The sequence below is a fragment of the Phyllostomus discolor genome, chromosome 5, assembly GCF_004126475.2.
Source record: "Phyllostomus discolor isolate MPI-MPIP mPhyDis1 chromosome 5, mPhyDis1.pri.v3, whole genome shotgun sequence".
NCBI lineage: Eukaryota > Metazoa > Chordata > Mammalia > Chiroptera > Phyllostomidae > Phyllostomus > Phyllostomus discolor.
Genome location: NC_040907.2, coordinates 2,890,466 through 2,906,239, shown reverse-complemented (window position 1 = coordinate 2,906,239; position 15,774 = coordinate 2,890,466). Strand labels below are relative to the sequence as shown.

The following is a 15,774-nucleotide window of genomic DNA, read 5'->3' as shown; positions in this document are numbered from 1 at the left end:
GTAGGAAATGACGCCCTGGTGAGTGGTAGAGCCGGTAAACAAAACTGGGTGGGTGCTTTAGAAATGAACGATGCCTCAGTTTCCCTCTAGAGGGGCAGCAGGAGGCGGGTGTTTGCTCCTGACATTCAGCCTGGGCTCAGCCGTCCATTCCTGTCTTCCTCTATTAGGACAGTGTTTGCTGAGGGTCTGTCACAGGCCACACACAAAGAAAGGAACACACCGGCCGAGGTTAACAAACAACAAAATAAACGAGTCCTGTAATGGCAGACGGTGTTACACGCCCCGAAGAAAATAATCAGGATGTTGAGATGGCCAGCGGCTGGGAGCGGGGAACTGAACTAAGGGGCAGCCCGCTGGACGCTCACAGGCAGACAGGGGCACTGAGCCCGGGGCCTGCAGGGTGAACCTCGAGAAAGCAGACACAAGAAACGCCAGGAAGAGTTCAGAGCAGAGGGCGCAGCAAGTACACGGTCCCAGGAGCCGGAATTAATTTACAGGAAAGAAAAGACCAATGTGGATGGAGGTAAAGGGTCTCGAAGTGGGGGTGGGGCTGAGCCGAGGGTGCGGGCTGTGGGGGTGAGGGTGTGTCACCCGACACTCTATTGAGACAAGAGATGATTGTGAGTCGGGTCCTGGCCCTGCGGCCCTTCTGGTTTGGGAAGGAGGAGGGAGGGGCCTGTGGTGCCAGATTCCAAGAGAAGCAGGAGGAGGGGGACTGCGACCTGAGCTGGCGCTCAGCAGGCAGGTGTCACCAGGGCCCTTGACCGAGCTGTCTGGGTGCCTGCTGGGCGAAAAGCCTGACCAGAGTGGGTGCCACAGAACACGGGAGGAGATTGCAGACAGCACACACGGGAAGGAGATGGTAAAGACAGTGTCTTTGTCCAGGCTGCCGCAGCAAAATTGCCGGGCTGGGAGACTTCAGCCACAGACTCGTCCTTCTCACAGTCTGGAGTCTGGGTGGTCGGAGACCAGCGTGCGGTCTGCAGCTTCGGCTCCCGGTGAGCAACCTCTGGCTCCGCCCTCTCGTGGGAGGCAGATCCGGTGTCCATTTCAGAAGGGCACCAATCCCACCTTGGGGCCCACCCTTATGACCTCATCCCAAAGGCCCTGCCTAAAACCATCACACCTGGAGCCGGCACTTCCCCTGAGGAACCATGCCGCTGTCGGAGCAGAGACGCAGAGAAAAGGATGAATTGCTGGAGGGAAATGGTGGGGGTCAAGGGGTTGCTTTTTCTTTTTTAACAAGGGAGATGGTAAAGAATGGTCCCGAAGGAAAGATATGCTGATGATTTTTCTGGGAGGGGGCGGGGCTGTTGGAGTGATGGTCTCCAGGAGGCACCCGTGTGCAGGTAGACGCCTCAGATGGGGACAAGGACACTTCTCCCACAAGTCTGGGGTGTAGATGTTGCCGGGTGGTGAGACCGGGGGCAGGGTTGCCTGTAAGCTCTCTTTGGATTCCTTCAGTGTCCTGGAAGAAAGGCGTGGACGTCGTCAGCTGAGAGGAAGGTTTGGGAGGAGCGCCTGGCAGTGTGGCCACAGGCACAGTATAGTCACTTAGGAGCCTGGCGATGTGGCCACAGGTGCAGAATAGTCACTTAGGAGCGGATTTGAGGATTGGCAGCCCCCAAGGGCTAGCTCGGGGTTAGGAGCGGTATCTGGAGAAAGCATTCGTGTGTGTAAAGGATTGTTAATTAGGAACAGACTTGTAAACTGGGACAGGGACGGTGCAAGAGGGTGGGGGGATGAAAACGGGAGTGCTGTGGGAAGCAGCTAGGACTCCTAGGGTGTTTTTATTAAAATGAAGAAGCTCCAAGGAGGGGCTGCTCTGCTGGGGTCTCCAAGTGACTGCAAACTGGATTCAACGACCGCTTCTGGAATGCTTCGACCGCCACTGCTGGGACGGGGCGAGGGTGCATGACACCAACGGAACAGAACGAGCAGGAAGCCAACAGGGAGAAGTTTCTTCTCCCTCCAGCCTGGTCTCTCCCGTTGCTCCCTGGGGAAAGAACCTAGCCAGGAGCAGCTGGCTAAGCAGAAATGTGGTTTGCGATCAGGAAAAGGAGGGTCGGCTTGGAGCGTGGTGAACGGGCACAGCAGGCCCCAGTTTCGGAAGCCAGTCAGCGCCCACAGCTGGTATCCAACCACGGTCAGCCAGGATTGAGCTTTGGCTAGGTGAGTATGCCGCAGCCAGGTAAGGGGGCTGGGGGGTGCTTGCAACTGACCGGTTACATTGCAGGGCTCCTGAGTGTAATTGGTAAGGACAGGAGGGTGAGGGCAGGGGAAAGCATTCCAGTTGTTACACAAAAATTTTAACTTCCACAGGGGAAGATCTTTTTTTTTAAGATTTTATTTATTTATTTTTAGAGAGGGAAGGGAGGGAGAGAGAAACATCAATGTGCGGTTGCTGGGGGCCATGGCCTGCAACCTAGGCATGTGCCCTGACTGGGAATCGAACCTGCGACACTTTGGTTTGCAGCCCGCGCTCAATCCACTGAGCTACGCCAGCCAGGGCTGGAAGATCTTTTTAAAAGAAAGGGATTATTCGGCCATTGCTAGCCAAAAACAAAACAAACAAAAAAACAAACAAAAACAAAAAACAGAAAGAAGACGGGAATTGGGGCATGGAGGCTACACCACTGGCGGTGGAGGTTGGCGGGCATTTTTATACATCACAGAGGGGAAGATGGAGCTTGCTCTGGAAGGATTTACATTAGCTCCAGGCAAAGGGGAAGGCAGGCGCTGAAGCAGGACCAGTCCGGCAGTCTGCGAGGAAGGAGTGTCTGCTCCTGTGGATTCGCTGTGCACAGCAGGTGGGAACGTTTACGTGTAAATAAGTGGAGGCTCCTAAGTGAGTTTCCGTAATCACAAAAACAGCCACCTGGAAATTACGTAACCCTCAATTCCAGCCGATAAAAGGGAACGTGAGCAGTCCGCTGTGAGAGCGGGTCCTCGGCTGTTAACGGTAACTCTTCTCTCTCCTTCTCTAGCGGCTGCGACTTTAACTTAGAACATCTCTAATTTTTCTTTCCTTGTCACAGTCGGTGGACGGTAGATCTGGGGAGGACCCTTGCTACTCGGTCTGTGGTCCACGAACCAGCAGCAGCAGCGTCTTGCGAGGAACGCACAGTGCCGAGCAGACACCCACTGACGAGGGCTCACGGGTCCCGGGAGGCTCCTGTGTACTCGCCAGTTTGAGAAGCGCCGGCAGACTCGGAAACTAGAAGGTGATCCGCGGGTGGCGGCTTGCTTTTCAGACTGTGAAGGGCTCAACCTGGAGCGCACCTGAAGGCGGCTGGCGGGGCCGGCGCTGGGAGACCCAGCCCCTGGGCACCAGCTTCCAAGCCGGGTAGCAGGTAGCAGAAAGCCAAAGCGTCCTCGGGCACTGGGACCCCAGGGCCAGAAGTCCTTGGCCTCTCCTCCCCAAGTTAATGGGTTCGACTCCCATCCTATTAGCTGGTAGTTTATGGTCTAGCGAATTTCTCCTTCTTTCCAAGACGTTCAAGCGCAGAGAGTACCCCTGGATGTCTCTTCGGGCTCGTCCGCTCTGGCTCCCCAACTCCGATCCTGCGCTAAGAGAGCGGCCACCCCACCTCCTTCCTCCCTCCACTACCCCCAGGCTTGCGCCAGGATGGGTTTTGCAAGCAGGGAAAAGCAATCGCTCCCCGATAGTACGGAACAGGGCCATGAAGGCGAACAAGGGGCGTGACAGAGCGATTGGTACAGCCTGACCCCTACGTGCCCCACGGGCTGCGTACTCTTTGCGCCTGCGCAGTTCACGCAACTCCCTTTCTGTCTCCGCGGCCGCCATGGCTCCTATGGTTAGTATGGCTCCGCGTGAGGCCTCTGCGCCGGGGCTGGCACGTGCGTCTCCCGGGCCCGGCTCCGCGGCGGCTCGCGCGGGACGGCGTTGTGCCTGCAGCGGTGGCCCGGGGCTGGGCTGGCAGGCCGGCCAGATGGGGGCGGGGCTGCCGCCAGGCTCAGCACGTTGTGGGCGCAGGAGGCCGCGGCCTGGGACCGGAGACGGAGACCTGCAGCTCTCAGGAGCCGCCGCTCGGACTCGGGTCTCAGCCTGCGGCCAGCGGGGACCTAGAGTGCCGAGGCTGCAGCCTGGGCCGCTCAGCGGTCCTGGGGGCCCGGCCGGCCGGAGGCAGCCGGGGTCTGGGCCTGGTTACCTGGGCGGAGGGCGGCAGGGAAAAGGGGACCTGCCACCACCCCCGGGAGCCGCGCATCCGGGAACCTTATGGCCGGGACTCGGGGGCCCGTGGAAATGTGCATGCAAGGTGTTCTGATGGCAGGGAGGGGCCCGAGTCCGAGCACCCCGGTAGCATCCCCAGAGGAAGTTAGTGCGGGGCGCAGCTGTGCAGACGCGTTTGGCCAGGGCTTCGTTCTTGGCCGGGCTGGGACTGGGACGCGCAGCGCGGCGTCCTCGGGTCACTGCCCCGGGTCTCGCTCCAACCAGCCTCCTCGGGAACGTTGGACGTCTACCGTGCTCTTTTCGGGACACCCCAGTTCACACGTTCGGCTCATCGACTCTTATTGGGTGGGCTCTTGCAAGTGCTTCTCCGTATTTTATGCTTTTAAAACCATACTGGCAGGTGTTTTTTTTTTTTTTTTTTTTTTTTTTGGTCTTGCTCATATTTCCGGGGGTGGATCTTAAAGCAGCCCTTTCGATTGTAAGTAGGAAGAGGTGTCTTAAAAACAGCAGCAAAAAAAATCAGTGATTTTCACAGTAGCTAAGTGTTTGAAAAGTTGATGCAACTAACGCAAGTTTTAGCTGAAGTACTTGGAAACATGAAGCGGGAACGTTAAGATGTGTTCTTGTAGAGGTCTTTTTAAGATTCTGCAAAAGCTGTTAGGGTGGAATTACACGTGAGTAGGTGGTACAAAGACTTATTTTTAAGATTTTATTTATTTATTTTTAGAAAGGGGGAAAGAGAGAGAGAAACATCAATGTGTGGTTGTCTCTAGCACACCCCATACTGGGGACCTGGCCTGCAACCCAGGCATGTGCCCTGACTGGGAATCGAACCAGCAATGCTTTGGTTCACAGGCCTGTGCTCAGTCCATACAAAGACTTTTTAAGATGCTGTTGGCGTTTGTAGGAGGAGAAGGTTGCAAACTGCTCTGTGAGAAGGAAGGAACTGGAACCTTGTAGGGTAGGTGTCGCCTTATGGCGTGGAAGTGCTAATTCATGGGTTAAGTCAGAAGACCATGAATTGTGGACAGTGGAGTTGTAATCAGGACCTTGAAGTTTGCCTAGCCCTTGTCTGCTGGCACCCGGGCTGCTGGGGTGCCCAGTCACTGGTGCCGCACTGAGCGGGGAGGTGAGGCAGGGTTAAGGGAGACCCAGCCAAACCGCGGCAGGACCCCCGGTCTGCAGTGGCAGGCAGGACGAGTGCCGATTGTAGATTAAAATTGTTCCAGGTACACACGCAAGGCATGTGCATGCCTGTGCCGAAACCTTGGAACGAAATAAATACTTACAGGAATCTCACGGCGCGTAAAAGGAAAAGTTAGTGTTACCGTGCTTCGCACACCAGCAGACCTCCACGCCCACGGAGGCCGGGGCGGCTGGGACGTGGAAACGGGTCACGAGTGCTGGAGTGGTTTCCCCCTCAAAGAGGACCGGTTGCTCCCTCCTCCGTTCTGGGTGGAGGGGGGCTCTTGGCACCCCTGCAGAGGGACACAGCGCCATGGGTTTTGTGTTCATATGGGTTTTCCTACCTCTGGTGTTTCTGGTTCTTTTAATTTTTTTTCTGTGGGTGGGGCTGGATGTGCCTTCATCTCTGTTTGTATATTTTCCTAGAAAAAGCTTGTGGCGAAGGGGGGAAAAAAAAAGAAGCAGGTTCTGAAGTTCACCCTCGACTGCACCCACCCAGTAGAAGATGGAATCATGGATGCTGCCAATTTTGTAAGTTGTGCCCTTGATGCCCCTGGGGCAGTCAGGACCCTTGGGAGACAGTGCTCGCTCATCTCTGCTCGCAGCTCCCAGGCGGCCCCGTGGCCCTGGCCCTGGCCCTGGGCTGAGCTTTGGGGTGTGGTCCAGGCCCCTGTTTCTCCGTCCTGCCTTCTCGTGTGTGTGTGTGTGTGTGTGTGTAAGTGTGTGTAAAACAGAGCTGGGGGGAGGAACCACTGGGCTGTGGCACATCGGTGCTGGGGAGCTACCTCCTCGTCTCGTTTTCCTCCTTTCGTGTGCAGAGGTCTTGCTTAAGAGCTACCAGGGAAGAGGTTGACTTCCTCAGACCCACGTGCCCTTTGCAGCCTGGGCTGTTGGAGTGTCAGCGATGGGCCCTGATGCTCAGGGAGCAGGGGCTGCCGCCGCTGTGCTGCGGAGCGCCGGCCGGGTGTCTGCTAGGCTTTCCCCGCTCCGAGGGAGCCGAGCTCCAGCGTTTGTTGGGAAGTGCTGGCTCTCGCTGACTTGTGTTGCAGCTTGTCCCCCCCCCCCCCCCCAGACCTTGCTCTGTACCGAGTGCTTCTGTATTTACTTGGCCCATTCCTCAAAATTGACCTTAACCTTAAATCTAGGAGGACGGACCGTGCCACATTTTGACTGTGCTTGTTGGTTTCGGCGTTTCACTCTTCCCGTCTGGTGACCGCGCTTTTGGAATTCAGGCTTCGTACCGTGCAGAAGCCTCCTAAGTTACATTTACTCTTCCGTCTCCAGGACACCAGCTGTTGCCAAGATAATATCGTCGTAACGTGAATGATTTTCAAATAAAGAAAATGAAAAGCTTGGCCTGGGGCCGCTGGTGGCGCAGAAAGGAGTCCGGTGGCCCTTGTGCACGTGCCTTCCAGGTCCCTGTCCTCTAGCGGGTCCTCGTCTGGGTCTTCAGCTCCTTTTCTGTCTGATGGCTTCTTGCTTTGCTCTGTGGCTGCTTCCCCCCACCCCCGACCTTTGTGCCTCCTTCCAGTGTGTCTGGTCGCCCTTCCCCTGCACTCCCCTGTATGTGATTGTCTTTGTTCCTTCTAGAAGTTTCCTGAGGATAGAAAATACGGGTCACTTAGGAGTCTTAAGGTGCGGTGCAGAAGTCAAGATTTCGGACCTAATCCCTTGACCCCATCATCCTTAGCATATTGTGTACTGGAGTTTTGAATAGAGGATAGTAGGAGTTTGCAGCTGGAAGGGAGGGACGTCATGTCATTGTGAGAGAAAACCGGAAGGAACTCTCCCGCCTGGACAGGGGCTCCTGAAGCCCATGGAGGTGGAGGCCCGGCCCGGCTGCCGCGGGGCTTTGCTGGGAGCCCATCCGGGGCTGCCGCCCCTTCTGTGCCATGCATGTGCCCCGCCCGCCCCCCAACAGCAGCAGCTCTGTGATTGTTAGGGTCCCGTGGTTGCTCCTTTTGTGAAGTTGGGGAGAACTCGGACCCTGCCCAGGCCAGTGAGAGCTTCATGCCTCCGTGGGCCCTGGAGCTGCGGCTTTGGTGGCCTGCCCCGAGCTGGTAGCATCTTGGCCCTTGGGTTTTCTCTCTGCTCTTTACCTTTGACCCTCGAGTCGAAGCCTTCCGTGTGGAGAGACAGCTGACCTTGTGTGGGATGGCCGCGTGGGTCCCTGGTGGGGGGCTTGGTTTCCTGTTAGCTACGCCGCTGAAGTTGGGTAGATCTCAGACCTTGTATTAATAGTTAGAGATTCGCTGTCACTTTTCAAAAGAAGATTGAACATGTAAAAAACTGCGTTCGGGGTAAGGAGTACAGGGAGTGAGACATTCCGCGGGCGAGGCGGGCGGACTGGCCACCCGACTAACGGCCCCTCTGCCGGCCCTGCAGGAGCAGTTCCTCCAGGAGAGGATCAAAGTGAACGGGAAGGCCGGGAACCTCGGAGGAGGGGTGGTGACCATCGAGAGGAGCAAGAGTAAGATCACCGTCACATCTGAGGTGCCTTTCTCCAAAAGGTAAGGGACAGGCGGGAGGGGGCTGCCCGCTCGCACCCCTGCAGGAGGACCCCTGCCCGCGCCCGGGGGGCGGGGGGAGCTGCTGCTTGTTGTGCGGTCGTGCCTGCGAACCTCTGGGGCGGGGCCCGGGGCGCGGAGGCAGTGCGTGAATGAGTGGATGAATGAATGAGTGAATGCTGTTCATGGCAGTTACGTGTCCAACTTCTGGTAGTTCGAAAACATTTGTTTTTCTCAGGCTAAAGGATTTCAGACAGTGCAGATGGGCAGACTTGCTTGGATTGCCTTCTTTTTTAAAGGCTTTATTTATTTATTTACTTATTTATGTATTTATTTTTAGAGTTAGGGAAAGGGTGGGGAGAAAGGGAGAGTAACATCCATCGGCTGCCTCTCTCCTGCCCCCAACCTGGCCTGCAACCCAGGCTTGTGCCCTGACTGGTGATTGAACCTGCAACCTTTCGCTTTGTGGGGCGACACCCAACCGATTGAGCCACACCAGTCAGGGCAAGAACTTTCATTTTTAATTCTCTCTCTACATATTTTATCCTTACCCAAAGATCTTTTTATTGATTTCAGAGAGAGGAAGGGGGAGAGAGAGAAAGAGAGAAACACTGATCAGTGGCCTCCCGTGTCCACCCTGACCAGGGGTTGAACCGGCAAACTTTGCTGTATGGGAGGATGCTCCAGCCAGCTGACCCGCCAGCCAGGGCTAATTCTATTTTTTTTTAAGATTTGATTTATTTATTTTTAGGGAGAGGGAGAGGGAGGAACAAGGAGAGGGAGAGAAACATCAGTGTGGTTGCCTCCTGTGCGCCCCCTACTAGGGACCTGGCCTGCAACACAGGTGTGTGCCGTGACTGGGAATCGAACTGGTGACCCTTTGGTTGGCAGGCTGGGGCTCAACCCACTGAGCCACACCAGCCAAGGCGAATTCTATTTTTTTTTTTTTTTTTTTTTACCTGTGAGTGTTAGTATAACTGTACAACGGCTCCGAAATGTCAGCGTGGGCTGAAGCCACTCCTCAGTCCCTGTGGCCCAGCTCCTGAGCAAGGGACACCGCTTCTCTTCCCCGGCTGTGTTACCTGGTTTTTCTCTGGAGGATGACGCTAAAGCACAAGCCACTAAAGAGTTGGACGTGTTGGGGCGGGGGAAGGGGTGGTGGGAGGATGGAGGCGACTGTATTCGAACATTAATAAAAAAAGAACCGGACCTGTTGCCCTGGCTGAGGGTCCGGTCGGAGCGCCGCACACCAGGAGGTTGCGGGTTTGATCCCCGGTCGGGGCCGTGCAGGAGGCAGCCCGTCCGTGTTTCTCTGTCACACTGGTGTTTCTCCCTTCCTCTCCCCCTGCAGTCAGCACACATCCTTGGGCAAGGGTTACAAGTAGACGGGAGAAAGAAAGAAGGAATTGGGCGTGTCTGTACGTAGCTCCTAGCCCAGAGCCTGGCATATACTAAGGAGCTTTTAATCATGCTGTGTCCAGGAGTGGGAAATGTGAAAGTGTGTTAGGACGGATTGGTTACAGTTAAGCCTTTGCTTTTATTTTTAATGAGATCAGTCAGGAGATGGCTTCACAGCGTAAGTGAGGGACTCCCATTCCGCCTGGCTGGGTTGTTTTATTTGCGGAGAAGGCGATTTGAGAAAGAGATCGCTGCACCTGTAGGGAGGGCCTCCAGAGCGTTGAACTTGCTGGGCTTCTGCAGAACCCACAGGGAAGGTTCTGGGACCTTCCCTCGACCTGTTTTCTGCGTTCGCCACCGCGTGCGAGAAGGTCTAACCCCGCTCCCTTGGGTTTTCACGCATTTCCTGTTCTTCACCTGGTGACGAGAGAAAGGAGCCTCGGTCTTCTGTTCAAGCTTTCGTTTTTTTCATTAATATTTTCTTGAAGCACCCCAGGTGCTCCCAGGCTAGAACAGCCTCTGGCTTGTCTGAGCTTCTGCAGCTTGCGCTTAGCTCCCGCTCGGCGTCCCAGCGTGGACAGGTTCTGACCACCTGGACCTGTGAATTACCTGCCTCACCCGAGCGCAGCGCGACAGAAATAACAAAGGAGAAAGGAGTCCTTTTCAGAGGACACCCAGATTGGTCTACTTGTACGTTTGGAGGAGTGGGCAGGCTGGAGCCGAGACCCTCATCTCCGCAGGCACCGCTCTGCTGGCAGGAGCACCGTGTTCTGCCGCGCCCGCGCACGTAACGCGCCCGCGTACGGCGCGCGCCGTGCAGCCCTTGCCCCTGCGCACAGTGTGCATCCTCGCTTCTCCCCCGCTGTCTGGGCTGAAACGTGCGCCTTACGCACGGCAAGGTGCGGTTGCCCTGCTGAACAGTGCGCGTTTCCTGGAGGCGCGACTGTTCCGGTAACGTGGGGGTCCCTGCCGACGTGCCAGTCTGCCTGTGCCCCCCACGCAGTCCTCCTGACGTCTGGAGCGGCGGCCCGTGGTGCGAGTCCTGTTTCACTGCGGGGGAGACAGCGCGTTTGCTTGGTGTTCTGGTCCCGCTGCCCTGTGCGGCTGTGCACCGGTGGGCAGGTGGACCCAGGGCCTCAGGCGCAGGCAGGCGAGGGGAGGGGGGTCTCACTGCAGAGCCGGAGCCCGGGGCAGGTGGCAGCCTGTCCTCTGTGGGGTGGTGGGCAGCGAGTGCCCCAGCAGACGCGAGCGTGTCTGTGGGACAGCCCGGAAGACCAGTCCCCGTGACCCGAACTCCCTCTGGGGGCGCTCACTCGAGGCGATGTGGAGGCCGTGCGTGGAGCCTGTGGAGGCCGCGCCTTCTCGGTGAGGGGCGCGGGGGCTGTGGGTACCGTGGCCTCCTGCACGACCCCCCACCTTCTGTGCCCTCGGCGCTGTCACCCGTGCGGTGAACTGAGGCTGTGTGTGTTGGCCCGTCGTGGGCCTGTGTGCTTGCCTTTCCTCGCCGTGTTTGGAGGGGGGGCAAGCACCTTGGAAGTAAAAACTTGGAGTGCGGGTCTCGTAAAAGCGGCGGTGTTCACGCGCGGAGGCCGAGTGGGCAGCGGGCTCTCAAGTGTCCTTTCTCCGCAGGTACTTGAAGTATCTCACCAAAAAGTATTTGAAGAAGAATAACCTGCGTGACTGGTTGCGTGTAGTCGCTAACAGCAAAGAGAGTTACGAATTGCGTTACTTCCAGATAAACCAGGATGAAGAGGAGGAGGAAGACGAGGATTAAAACTCACTTACCTGATACATTTTGTACACGTTCTTGAATAAAACTTAGGAACCAAACCGCTGGTTTTCCGTGTATGTCTGCAGTGTGCCCGAGCAGAGCCTCGGAGGTCGCGGTGGAAGGGCCTCGGTCGGCCGCCGCCCCCTCCTCTGCCACTAGACTTCCCTCTGCCGGACGCGCCAGTCCCCGCGGTGGGCGGACCGCGGTGGGTGAGGAGCCCCTGGGCCCGGCGAGTGCGGGGTGGGGTGTGTGAGCCCCGGCAGCCACTGCCGCACTCTGAAGAGTGGCAGTTTTACCTGGCACTTCCCTCCCCCTCGGGAGGGCGGCACGCGTGGGGACCACCGACTCTGTGAGAGCAGCCCGGTGGCGTCCGAGTCCTCCCGTGGGGAGCCGGCGGCGCTGCTGCGGATGCGGGGCTCTGGGGCCTTCGTCCTGAGTTTTACATCTCGGATTACTCTGGGCGCCCGCGATTATTATGTATGTTAACCTGCTTTCTCTCTCTAGAAATAAACCGCGGCCGTTGGCGTTGCAGCAAACCCTGCTGGACCCCCAGGAAAGGGTTCGGAGAGCAACTCCAGAAGTCCCGGGTGTTAAATTCAAGGAGAGAGAACAAAAACGAACTTGTAAACAGACGTTCACTCTCCAAGTTTTTGCACCGTGCTGTCGCTTTGGCTTCCAGCAGGGGGAGCTGGAGGCGAGGACTAGGACGGCTTCCGGGCGTCTGCCTCTGTGGGGTGGGGCGGGGTGGGGCGGGGGGCGGAGTCCTAGGTGGGGGTTGTTCGCTGCCCGGAGCTGAGCCTGGCCGGTGGGAGGGGGTGCGGGACAGGGGATGGGGAGGCAGGCAGTTCAGGCCGAGAGGAGGTCAAGGTGCCTGGGGACTGCCCTGCCGTGGAGGCCCTGGCTGGACTCAGTGTCGGGAGTCACTCTGTGAGCCGGCGCTGTCCTGCTCCCGCGTGGTGCTGGGCTGGGGACGGGTGCGAGGCCCGCTCTTGGGACCTCGCCGCCAGGTGTGCGGAGGCGGGAGCTCCGCCGCGGGCTCTCGGCTGCAGCCGTGGCGTCGTTGCTGGCGCAGCGGGGCACTCCTTCCGGTGACTCTGGAAAGAGACCCTGAGGCCTTACGGTGCCCTTCTAAAACCTAGGCCATTCTGCAGAAGTGTCTACATTGTCTTAAAATTGTGGCGTACACAATCCGTGTTTTTGACGAGCTCGCCTTCCAGCTCATTTCCACACCGGAAACGCGGGTGCTCTGCTAGGGCGCCCGTGCTTTGCATAGCTGGAGGTCAGCAGCCGGGGCCCTGCCTCGGCTCCCATTGGACGCTCAGCGCCCCTTGGATTGAACTGAGCGTGTTCGGTTTGCAGTTCCATTTGTGGTGAAGGCTCCAGCGTGTTCTATTTCTATGCAAATTCCCCGAAGCAGAGCTGTTTGCACGTTGGTGGCTCTGCCCGCACAGAGGGCGGGTCCTTTCCCGTCTGACGGCGGCCCCCTGCGCGGTGGCGCCGCCCCTCCCGCGACTGGCGACGACTGTGTGTGTGACTCGGGTTTGCAGAGTTTACCTGTCTGTTGCGTCGGTGTTCCCTGTCGTAATTCTTCGTTTTGTTGTAAAACATTAACCCCGGGTTGAAATGAGAATATACTTAAAAAAACAACTGCTCCTAGATCTTAAAACTTGTAATAAAATTGAAACGTCGGGTTTCCTCTGCCTTCTTGAACTCCTGTAACTCAGCTTTGATCACGTTTTGTATTAAAGTGGCTAACACACGACTGCGGTTACTGTGCGGGGCTGCTTTTTTTCCCGTTTTCTGGGTTGGCATATTCACCTGCTTAGGAGCAAAGCCTCTGTCCTCAGCGACCAGTTGCATTGACAGTGACCTTGGCCTTCATTACGCTTCCAAAGAAAACGCCCTGTATCCCACTTGCTGCACCCCAGCGGTGCCCCCGGGCCTGGGGGGCCCTGCGGTGGGCCGGAGTGGGGCTCCCTGAGCGGAATTTCGTCAGAGCTTTGCAGACCAGCGACTTCTCTTCCCGGGGGTGACGCAGGGTGAGTCTGAGCCACATCACGGCCATCACAGCAGCCCTTCCCGGACCCCGTTCGGGGCCAGTGTCCTCTGCTTCTCTGGTCTCGGGACTCACCCGCCTGATCGGATACACGCACGCAGGGTGCAGGGACGGGTGGGGGGTTGGGCCACGGGAGCGGCAGGAGGAGGTTTAAGACCATAGAAAAAGTGCTGCAGGTGCAACGAGCATAACAGGGTGGTGGAAGCGTCCTGCCCGCAGCCAGTCACGGTCACTGGTGCCGGTCTTGGCCTGGCCCACACCCGCCCCTCCCTCCCTCCCTCCCTCCCTCCCTCCCTGCAGGTTCAGTGCTGTTTCCTGGTCAGAAGCCGCAGCAGCCCCTCCCTGGCTGTTCCCGTCGTGACTGGGCTTGTCTCGCCTCCGTGGTGCCCTCGGAGCCCCCCAGGGGGGCCCACCGGCTGAGAGACGCAGGTCCTAAGTTCCCCAGCAGTGCCGTCTCAGAGGGGTACGACCGCATAGGGGGCACGTGGGGGGGTTTGCTCCCACCCCGTGGGGTTTACAGCAGTTGGTCAAAACTACAGGACGGGAGTGTTCAGGTCTCAGCCTTGTTAGAGGGATGTTTGAGTTCTTGAAAGAGGAGCAGGACCCCAGGGGGGCTGTCCTGGTCCCTGGTCAGGTCACCGATAACCTCAGGGGAGCCCTGAGGTTATCGGCTTTGGGGGGCCCGCTTCCAGTTTTGCACTCCCGACCTCTTGCTGCTGGGGTCCTTCCTGTCACCACCTCTCCTCACCCACCCCACCCCACACTTATCCAGTACTGGGGGCCCAGCCGTGTGCCGGGGCGGGGGGCGGGGCCCACATACACATTCAGCAGTGCCCCTTGGTCACCCTGGGCAGACACAGCGACGCCTGGCTGGGGGGCAGGAGCCACCCTGGGGAGAGCCTGGGCAGGGGGCGGGTTCCTGCCAGAGGCCTGGTCAGCCGCTGCGGTGCCTTGTGGAAGGTAAGAAAGGCCGGTGGGGGTGGGGCGGGGGGGTTGCCGTCCAGCAAGGAGGCCTTGCTGAGGGAAGCCGCTGGCCGGCTGTCCTCTGAACGCCGCCCCGGAGGTGCTTAGGGAGGACCCGAGTGTGAGTCTGCGGTCCAGGCCTCTCCCTGCCTTGGGGAGGAGCCGAGAACCCACGTGCTTTTTCTTAGGGCTACTTCAGGCCGAGTTGAGCCAGGACAAGCACGTCTTCAGGTTCAGGGCCAAGGCCCCGGTCTGCCTTCCTGAGGAGTCCGTGCCCGCCCCCCAGCGCCCCCAGGGGACTTGGGTTGCAGTGGGACGAGGCTCTCCCGTGAAGAAACGGGCTTCAGGGCAAGAGAAGCCTTGGTGCCCTGGGTGCCATCCACTGCAGCCGACACCGTCACCCCGCCGGCGAGGCGGGCTCACCTGCCCCTGACGCCAGCTCAGGCCGGGACCTGCGGAGCTGGCCGGGTGTCCTGTGGGGGCCGTCAGGGGGCCGTGATGGGAGGTGGCACCAGAGGGGCTGTCCTCCAGGATCCGGCAGTAAGAAGAGCTCTCCCGTGAATTCCACAGGAGATCGTTACTCGAAAGTCTGTCCCCGCCACTCCACAAGTGACAGTAGTCACGGGGCTGTGGCCCCGGGCAAGAACAGGGTGGGGAGAGGACCTGGAGGGACGAGGGCAACGCTGGCTTGCCAAGTGAAGCGGTTGGAACTGTTCGTTCTTGAGCGACGCCTGGTCCTGGGAGTCAGAGCCAAGGTTACCGGTGTGTGTGTGTGTGTTGGGGGACGCACTGCTGATGGGAAGCGCTGCGAGTTTCTCCAAGGTGGGGGACCAGGAGTCCGTGGACGTGCCCTGAGCTCATCCTGCGAGCCGGGAGGGGTGGTGGAGCTGGTAACGGAGGGGCAGGCACATCTCGTGGTGGTACGGAAGGTTTTCCCCGGATGGTTACCAGGTCTGCAGAGCGGGGCAGCATCCTCGGGGGGGGGGGGGGGGGGGGGATGCACGCCTGGGGCCGCATCAGTGTTGGGGGCCCTTGGGCCAGTGGCATGGAACACGGCCTTGGCCCACCAGAAGCCCTCTGCTTTCCTCGCCCACCTCCCCGCTGTCTTTCCCTTGGCCCTCGCAGGCCCTGGGCTCCTTCACCTCCTGTGTGGTCTCAGAGCCCCTCGGGGGGGCAACGAAGAGGGTTGCAGTGCCCGGCTCTGGGACCCAGCCGGCTGCACGGACCTGCCCTGGCCCAGGAAGGAATGAAGAGCAGCTTTTCCTTGGGGCTTGCTGGCAATTACTTGGGATGAGAAGGGGGAGGAAAAATTAGCTACACATCTTGGGCGTGGCTGAGGCTCACCCTGGCTGGGGCTGTGGCCACCTCCCCAGGAGGTCTTGCGCTGGGTGGGAACGACCCTCCTGGTTCCCCCGAGGCCCCAGGAAGGGAGAGCCCCCCTGGCGCGGTCGTGTGGCCCAGGTGGGGGGTGCAGGTGCTTCCGAGGAGCCCTCACCCCTGCTTCTGACTTCCCAAGTCGGGCAGACCCCTCCCTGCAGGTTCCTGACTGCCACGTGGGGCGCCTGCGGGCTCCCCCAGGTGTTTCTGGCCCGAAGCTGTGAGGGGAGGGCGTCCATTCCAGGTTAGGGAGCCTGCCACGGAAACCTGTGCTTTCTTGGAGCAGCTTCCGGACGCCCGCAGCTGTGACTGGCTTGGGGGC

At 58.8% G+C, this 15,774-nt stretch overlaps 1 protein-coding gene across 1 annotated transcript; it reads left to right on the top strand.

Moving 5' to 3' along the window:
- The first annotated feature begins 3,716 nt into the window (after positions 1-3,716).
- On the top strand, positions 3,717-11,112 carry RPL22 (ribosomal protein L22). Its single transcript, XM_028511564.2, has 4 exons — positions 3,717-3,818; positions 5,807-5,911; positions 7,766-7,890; positions 10,915-11,112. Exons 1-4 carry the CDS (start codon positions 3,807-3,809, stop codon positions 11,057-11,059), a joined length of 387 nt encoding a protein of 128 aa, XP_028367365.1. The 5' UTR covers positions 3,717-3,806; the 3' UTR covers positions 11,060-11,112.
- The last annotated feature ends 4,662 nt before the right edge of the window (positions 11,113-15,774 follow it).

What these genes read in the sequence shown, in the direction of transcription:
- RPL22 (XM_028511564.2), top strand. An exon ending in TCATGGATGCTGCCAATTTT is followed by an intron (nt 5,912 to 7,765) that starts GTAAGTTGTGCC and finishes CCGGCCCTGCAG; the next exon opens with GAGCAGTTCCTCCAGGAGAG. An exon ending in GAGGTGCCTTTCTCCAAAAG is followed by an intron (nt 7,891 to 10,914) that starts GTAAGGGACAGG and finishes CTTTCTCCGCAG; the next exon opens with GTACTTGAAGTATCTCACCA.